The sequence below is a fragment of the Apaloderma vittatum genome, unplaced genomic scaffold (assembly GCF_000703405.1).
Source record: "Apaloderma vittatum isolate BGI_N311 unplaced genomic scaffold, ASM70340v1 scaffold44648, whole genome shotgun sequence".
In the NCBI taxonomy this organism is placed as follows: domain Eukaryota; kingdom Metazoa; phylum Chordata; class Aves; order Trogoniformes; family Trogonidae; genus Apaloderma; species Apaloderma vittatum.
Window position 1 is genome coordinate 1,411 of NW_009732104.1, and position 8,801 is coordinate 10,211.

At 38.0% G+C, this 8,801-nt stretch overlaps 1 protein-coding gene across 1 annotated transcript; it reads left to right on the forward strand.

Moving 5' to 3' along the window:
• The first annotated feature begins 2,697 nt into the window (after positions 1-2,697).
• Positions 2,698-7,714, forward strand: ARPP19 (cAMP-regulated phosphoprotein, 19kDa). Its single transcript, XM_009875383.1, has 2 exons — positions 2,698-2,820; positions 6,228-7,714. The coding sequence occupies exons 1-2, from the start codon at positions 2,701-2,703 to the stop codon at positions 6,396-6,398; spliced, it is 291 nt and encodes a 96-aa protein (XP_009873685.1). The 5' UTR covers positions 2,698-2,700; the 3' UTR covers positions 6,399-7,714.
• The last annotated feature ends 1,087 nt before the right edge of the window (positions 7,715-8,801 follow it).

An 8,801-nucleotide genomic window follows, 5' to 3' on the forward strand; every position in this document is an offset into this window, starting at 1 on the left:
GATAGGGGCAGGGGGAAGTTGAGCAACAAAGAAACTTTAGATACTGGAGAATGTAGGCTTGGTTGACTGGCTCTCCTTTTGCCTTTAAAGCCTGTTTTCCAGGAAGCTGTTAGAGGTGGTGCATTTTGTTTCTGGACTGACTTTTGGCACAAGAATTCACTGTAGACTTGTGTTGTCATGTTTTTCTCATTTTTCCACTTTACATTTTTCTCTGATGTCTTGCTGAAGAGGATGAGCTCTTCATACCAGGGTTTGAAAAAGCTGATGACTCTTTGTTTTAGCCATGCGATTCAGTTGTCCAACAGATACGGAACTTTACACTGCTAGTACCTCTGCAGAGATTAGAAGCAAAAGCTATATTTAAGTGAGTTAGGTAACTGCTGCTCTCCTGGTAGATCTTTTTAAGGAAGTAAGTAGCTGTGACAAATTTCTGTAGAGAACTAAAATTATAACTTTTGTGTGGTTGTCACTAGGAAGAAGTGTGTGGTATATCTTGATTTCTACCTCCCCCAGTGATTTCTTAGTCACCTGCTACCAGCTGGTTTGGTTTGACACTTTGTGCTGAAATTGTTTAATTTGTCGTAGGTAGTTTTTTGAGTCTTGGTTGTTCTTGGTCATCGAGAGTAGGTGACTGTACTTTGTATCTTTTTCAGCTGCATTGATGCATAGCACAGTATTTTGTGTTTTGATTGCCTGGTGTACGCTGATTTGTCATCCTTGTGAGTTTGCATATGTCATTTTTGATGCACCGTGAGTACATTTTTATATAAGCTTTTTATTGTTGGCCCTCTGTTCTTAAAAAAATCCCTCCTTTTGGTTAGCATTGGCAAAATATACCTCCTCAAATGCTTTGTCTGTTGGCTCAACAGTGAGTACCCAGTGATTCAGCATTGGATGTTCAAAGTGTTTAGCTGAAAGGATTCCTTTTGACAAAATCCATTCAGTGTCAGCATGCTCATAAAGCACAACAGGAATAACAGCAACTGAAGATTGATGTTTATAACACGTGCAAACTGTGGCCTTGGCTGGTATGATATTATATAGTGAGAAATAGTGTGGCGTGGAGTTCTGTGTTCAGTAGTGTTGGGGAAGCTTTGCCCTTTATTTGTATTTGACATTGTATTGCCTCGCTGTGATTTTTATCTACTAAAAAGCATTTGTTCCTATGCTCATAGAAATGCTCACAGCAGTTTAAGAGAAATTTCTATTTTTTCCTTGGTAGAACTGTTAATTTGGATTCCCCACTGTATTGTGCAGAGCTGCCTCCGAGATGTCTTCGCCTAATGGAGTAACTAGATAATGTTACAATCTAAATCTGATGGTATAACCATTGCTTCAGAGTGTGGATTTTTTTACAAGGAAGATATGGAGTATTATAGAACTTTGAGCTTTCATAAGAAATATAGGAAAGCACTGGGGTAGGCTAGTGTGGTGGCTCTAGTTCTTTGGCAGTTCTGGCTTAAGTAGCTCCCAACTGCTTGTGTTCCTCTGCCCTCCCTGCTGCTGTGCTAACATACCTGTTTGTGCAGCTGCTTGGTGATCCAGACTGTGGAAACTGATCCACATTAAATGCAGACCAAGAAGGAAAGAAAAAAATATAGTGGTTTTTTTTTTTCTGTTGAACTAGTTTCTGTAACTTGTTCATGTGGAGTACATGCAGTCATGCTGACTGGTGCAATGCAAAGGATGGTGACATGGATGGAAAAGAGGGAGAAGGGGCTGCCTAAGCAGCTGTAAGTGGGTGTGAAGCCAAAGTCACAGGTGAACGTGAGGCCCTCCTGACTTCACTAGCAATTCTTGTTTCCTGCTTAGAAGTCTTTCTGTGACTTCAGATGGTAATAACAATTCAAGAACTAGAGCAGCCAGTGCAAATCAGTATGGTTTGAATGCAAAATGAAAAAAAATGGCCTTGGCCAAATACTGGAAAGTAGCAAAACAAGAATTTTGGATGGAACATAGTTTACTGTACTTCATATATCAAATTGCTACATGGACTGGAACAGATGAGTGTAAAGTAGAGGTCAGTGTTAAAAGACTGACTGTACAAATTGCAGTTTTTGCCAAATGAGTATCTTCAAATTATTACTTTGATCATCCATATTTTATAGTATAATGATAAAATAGACATTTTATTTTACAAAAACGCACAATCAAACTTCATCCTCATAATTTTAGGATAATTATGGACGTGTATAGAGAAGTACAATATTGTTGCTACTAGTATGATAGGCATGTTTTTGAGACTCAGCCACTTGAACACTCATACCAACACATTAGTTAGAGCAATCATACAAATTAAATTATGGCAGTGCAAGTGCTAGTCTGTGCAACTTCATGCTCAAACAGGTCATGCTTTCAGCATTTGTTTGTTCTTAGTGGAACCCTTGTTTTGATTAGAAAAAGTTTGTTGTGGTTTTTTCCCCCCCAAAATGGAATAATTTAATTTTAGTATAGGCTACTTTTATGTGAAAGAAAAATGGCTTTACGAGATTCAAACACATCTCCAGGAAAGATATCTCAGGTGGGATGCTCGACTCCTACAGTTGAGGAGGGAATGTATGAAAATGTCTGTTTGCATAATTGATACGTTAACTTGGTAGCAATGGTTGCCATTTTGGTGAATTACCTGCAAAGGTATTCTGCATAAATTGTTCATTATTATATATTTCATTTACAGTGTTGCTAATTGTCTTTCAGGAAATGGAGGATAAGGTGATCAGCCCAGAAAAAGTTGAAGAAGCAAAATTGAAAGCAAGATATCCTCATCTGGGCCAGAAGCCAGGAGGCTCAGACTTTTTGAGGAAGAGGCTTCAAAAAGGAGTGAGTTCTTTATTGTCCACAGGGTATGGACAGGAAATTCCAAAATTCTTGTATCTTTTTCCCCCCACTCCACAGACCTTTGCATGACTCAAATAGTGCTAAGAAATTTAAACTTTGTGAAAGCACGAGGAAGAGAAACATTTTTCTGCAAAGCAAATGCCAAATTGGCAGGATAGCTGTTTAAAGCATCAATAGCTCAACTGCACTTTTTAGAAAAAAATAAACTTGGAAGCTGACTTTGTGCTGCTATGATAGACTTCGTAAAAAACATGATAGTTAACATGAAGAGTCAGAACCTCATCCCTGTACTGATCTTTATCTTGCCCATTCTTATGTCCTTAAAACATATGTCCACTGTTATTATCCATGTTTAGCACATGAAAGCTCAGTGCCAGCGGTGTTACACCAGGCACCGTCTGACATCAGTGACTTGAGAATGGTGGTGTAAATCTGATTTTACACCCTAACCAAAAATAATAATGAGGGGTGAATTGGTGTTTTAGTACTGTTCCATGTTTAACCAGTGTCTCTTGTTTTCTTAGTTATTCAATGGTTTATTTTTTAGTTATTTTTTAGTGTAATAATTCATACAGTGATTATGTAATGTCTTTCAAGCATGCTAGAACTCTCTTCTTGGAATAATCCTAGTATATCACTGCTTCTGATGGTGCTCTCACTGCTGTCACACTGTTGGTTTTTTTACTATTGTCTAGGCCCTTTGAGTGCACGCAATGATTCCAAGTATAAATCCTTCGCAAACCAGCTGTTGGGAGTTCAGTGCTGATCTAATTCGGTGCTATCTGGTAACATCTCCTGGGAATTGTTACTGTTGGCAGGTTTTTTGGATAAGCTTTCTCTCAGAAATTGGGAGTGTATGCAGCTTTGTTAATGGCTACAGGGAATGGGCAGATGTTAGATTAGGTGACTCCTTTTGTGAGTTACAGTGTTATGTTATCAAAGGCAGCCGAAATGAGACTTCAGCATACGTGCAGACACAGAAGGGAGAAGGTAAGTATATGCTGTGATGGAAAATAGACCAGTATCCACTCCCTAAGGTTACTGGCCATGAAGGAATTGTGACTGCTTGCACTTAGTGCAAACTTACCACCACCACCAATCTGTACAGTATCTTCATCTTCATTATAGCACTATTTTAATGCAAAAGTCATTGCAGCGTGTATTTTCAAGTGTGAGCAGAGGTGGACCAGTGGGCATCTTAATTGTTTGAGGTTTTGCTACTTTGTTGAAAGATGGCAGAAAGTTGTGGATTTTGATTCATAATTGTCTCCTTTAATTCTCCACTCCTGGTGTGGTGGTAATAACTTTCTTCCATTTTATTTTTTATTATATTTGTTTAGTGTGCTCAGTGTCTTACATGAGAAAGCATCTTTACTTGCTTTAGACACCCAGTGTACTTCAGGCTGCCTGGATTGCTGAAGTTTAAAATAGGATGAAGATATTGAGTATGCTTTCAGATAGTGTTTGTGGTGTGAAGAGACACCTGGACAGACACAGTCAGTTTGAAAGGGATGGTTAAATACAGGCCATGTATGAGGAGCTAGAGTAAATCAAAGGAAAACACAGGAAAAAGTTGAAGGAGGAAATGGACTGGTACTCTAATACATGAAAGATGGCAGGTTTTCTCAGATATTCTTCTAAATGTATGTAGTCAACTGTAGCCCAGATTTTCTTCTATTTGATAAATAGAATGCACTCTGCCCACCATTGATATTTGCTCTTGAGAAATGTTCTGCGTTGGGCGCACACGCTGTTGTTAGCACACTTTCTCCAGCAGTAGGTGAGAACCATGCTAAACCACGCTCATGTAGAGGGTTTCTATTTGGAGCTCCTCTATTTTGGAGCTCGTGGTGAGCAGCCATAACACATAGAAAGAGCGAGCAATTCTCTTATTACCTAGACACTGTTTAAAAGCTTCTTTTGCTTGCTTCAGTCTTGAAGGGCACAATGTGAAAGCCTTTTTCCAAATCAAATTATGTTATAACTCGAGTTCTAGTCTACAAATGTAGTGCTAGAACATTGTGGTGTAAGTAGTGATTACACCATTAAAAACATTGAATTGGGAAGTTTTACCAATAAAAGTGTATGGTTTGGATGTACTACAGACTGCATGGGAAAAACAGATTTGTTAACGGTAAGGCTCTGGCAGGGAACGTTTAAAGCCTTCTTCAGGAAGCCTTGCATAAACAGCTTTCCTTCCTGCCGGAAGGTAAGGACCAGCTAAGTCTGATGTTCAAATTACTTCTCTTTAACAATTGCTGCTACTAAATGTTGTGCAGCTGGTTAGTGCTAATGCAAAGTAAAGCATATAGTAGTAATGTGTGGCCTGGAAGCACCTGAACATGGCAGGTAGTGATGGCTGTTGTTCAACTGACTGAGGAATAAGCCTATGTAAAATTAACAAGGGAGTGTTCTCTTCAGAGATGATTATAAGCAGCAGTTGGTAGCATAAATCTCTTTACAGAATCTGATTTTTTTTTCCTTATGTGACAGTCATTTCAAAATCATGGGTGTACAAATACCTTAACAGTAGACCGTGTTGTAGGATGTGAACAAAATACAACATCTCCTTCAAAATGTGTCAATGGGCAGTTGACAACTTGATGCAGAACTTGGATGAAATTCCATGCCCTATTTTGCCCTGATGCAGATAACTTTTAAGTAATTTGGCTTTAACATCCAGAGATAACTCAGTATTTTGAGAAATCTGACAATAAAAGAAGACTGTTAAAGGCAATGCTAATAAAAATTTGCTGAAATATTAAGGAATGCTGTTTTAGAAATTCAAACTTTACCTACCCACTTTTGTATTCAGAAGAAACCTGGAACATGGGATAAGAATTTCCTTCACACAGTGCTTTTCAGGAGGACTGCACAGTGATTTAGCTTTACTAAATAATTTGTTTGGGAAGTTTAGAGATTGTGGTTTCACAGTTATAATATCTGTAGATAAGAGGTTTTCTTGTTAGCCTGCAGTTTCATGCTACTTTGATCTTCTGGGCAGGCTCTGTTCTCCAGTGTTAGCTCTTGCGTTGTTTGGTTATTCCATGTAGCAGAACTTGTTCACTGTAATAAAATTTACCAACCTCAAAGTTTCACCTGTGGGAGACCAGAGCTCTTGGGAAAGACAGGGCAAAAATAATGTTCACCTATGGTGTGAGCTTAGTGGTATGTGCAGAACCTTACCTGTATACTTGCCTATTGTTATTTGTGCTTAATTGTCTTGGTAAGATAATTAATTTTTCAGAATCAGCATAGAGCTATCTTGCCAAATTGGAAAGATTTTCTAACTGTTTATAAATTTTAAAGAATCTGTTCAACCATGTAATTCAGTGTATGCATCTGATAAGATTCCAGGCTTTTAAATACATGTATGTTTTGTCTTCTAGCAAAAATACTTTGATTCTGGTGATTACAACATGGCTAAAGCAAAGATGAAGAATAAGCAACTGCCTACTGCAGCTCCTGACAAGACAGAAGTCACTGGTGACCATATTCCTACTCCACAGGATCTTCCACAGCGGAAACCGTCTCTTGTTGCTAGCAAACTGGCTGGCTGATGAGAACAGCTGAACTGCATGATTATTCTCATTCCTGTTATTTCTCCTTAATAGTTATTTCTCACCCTCACATCCCCCTTTTTCTTTCTTACACTAAGTCATGAGACTGACAGCTTTGCAGGTAGCGATAGCATGTGCTGCTATTGTAAGGGAGTACTGTTAAGAGTAAAACGTGTAGTATTTGGACTAGTTGAGAACGATGCACTGATTTAAAAGGACGAGTTTGGTTAGAGCAATGTAATTACTTGAAAATGTACATATTGCCCATATCCTAGTGTAGGACTGATTCTAGCAAGTGACATTGCAAGTTTGACAACTTCTAATGTTTCTGCTTTTGTTATTTCATCTTAATTACAGCATATTTGTATTTAATATAACCTCCAGTTGTGTTGGGTTTTTCTTCTGTGTTTGGGGTTGTCTAAAATAGAGGTTTAGACCACAAGTTGCTAGATGGTGAAGCATGTATAAAAACAAAGACAGGGCTCTGATTGAATTTTGTTTCTGCTTTCGAACTTGAACGGCCTTAAACCTGTTTCAGCTTTAACAATAGAGTTTTTACTTGGGCAATATTTGCCCATTCTGGTGTAACTCTTGTGAATCTAGTGCTTATTGACAACTGCCTGTTGAAGCTGGTATTTCCTTTCGGTTCCGTAGCTTAGGACACACTTTTGTTGAAGATGTGAATGAAGTGTGCATGTGCATAGACTGTTGAATTCACTTTTGTGCCATTTTTGTAAATACAATAGTTTTGCACAACCTTTTGCAAACTTCTATTAGTTTTACATTTTAAAAAGCAGATAATGTGCCAATCAAAGCACAAGTGATTCTGTATCGTTCAAAGTCTGTCTTGAAACTAAAAGCCCAGAATCTTGCTACTGAAAGTACAAATTGTATACCTGAAATTTGTGAAACACATTTACACTTGACTCGGCCTTATGCTTCCGCGGTTGTATATTTTGTTTCGCAACAACATCCGGCACTCAGATATAAATCTGGAATTTGTACCTAGATTTGGAGGCAAATGCCCTTTCTGTTCAACAGCTCTCTTAAGCTTTTAAAGCTGAACTGCTCTGTCTGGTGACACAGAAGATGGCTAAATGTAACGTTCCAGAGAGTTTACTGTGTGGCAAACACCAAATCTAGGCTTGCTAAGGTTTGATATGCAGTTGTCTTTGAGCTATTTTAGACTTCTGGAAGCAGAAGGGTGTAATTCTTTTTTTGTTTTTCTAGGACTCCTGAAGTGGTAGTAAACTATCTCCTTTTCTCTTTGTTATACAGCAGCCCCTCATTGGCTTTGGGGAAACAAAAACCTGGAAGTGGTATTTATATAATGACCTACTGTGAAGTAGGTAACTATTGTGAAGTCGGAAAATAGGAATGAACTTCAGTTCATCTTTATGATGCAGGTCATAAGTACTAGTTTGCCAAAATACTTAGCTGATATTAGTCAGGTAATGATGCATTTAAAAGCATGTTCAATGAAACTAAGAATCTTGAAAGTACAATAGGATTCGTAACATAATTGATTTTTCATACAGGTTCTTAGGGAGTATAGGAAAGTCTTTTAAAGGATAGTTTACTGAATACTTTTTACTTTAAAGAAGCAGTTCTGAAATAGCCTACTAAAAACAGCACCAGTGTGGGTGTTATAAGAGAAGACACTCTTAAAAATGCATGTTTTTAGAAGGATGTGCTTTGTGTTGACATATTCAGAAAAGTCTTGCAGGTAAAGTACTGCTAGTCAGCAACAACACCGGCCCATGGTTTCTGCAATGCTCTCTTCTAAAGGCAAATGTAAGAAAATCGTCAAGAGAAAATGAATAATCTTAATTTGGTCCTGTTTTGATCAGAACATGAGCAAAGTATATATTGTTGTTTATATAATACCTTCGGTTCAGAGACATCACTCCAGAGAATTTTGAAATTGCGAACCTGATTCCTTTTAAGTCTGTGTAGCCCTTTTCTAGTAATTAAATGGGCTCTGTCAAGCCTGTCCTTATTCCTTATCCTCCACTACTATTATGAAGGATTTTTCTGCAGTACAGGTGGAAGAAACGGACCTATTCTTTAAGTAAGAAATTAAGCTGGGAGAATAGCAAGGAAACTGGATATATTGAAGCAAACTGCTTTTTATAGATGTTTGTCCTGATGTGAAAATCCCTCTTTATTTTTGTATGCATAAATGAAATTGAAAGTTAATGATAGGACTGGGCCTGAAACAAACTTTGAGCAATTTAAGGTGACTTACTGTGTGTTGTCTGGTGCCACTATTCTGTAACTGACATAAAGTGAGCTTTCTTGATGTTTGGGAAGGTTTAAAAAATAGCCATTTAAATTTAAACATTCCACTCACTTAGCTATGACTCAGCTTGTCCTGAAGGTTGGAAAACACAAGCTCTTCAG

Coding starts and splice junctions, on each gene's coding strand:
- ARPP19 (XM_009875383.1), top strand. CDS start 2,701: ATGGAGGATAAGGTGATCAGCCCAGAAAAAGTTGAAGAAGCAAAATTG. Junction 2,821..6,227: donor GGAAGAGGCTTCAAAAAGGA/GTGAGTTCTTTA, acceptor TTTGTCTTCTAG/CAAAAATACTTTGATTCTGG.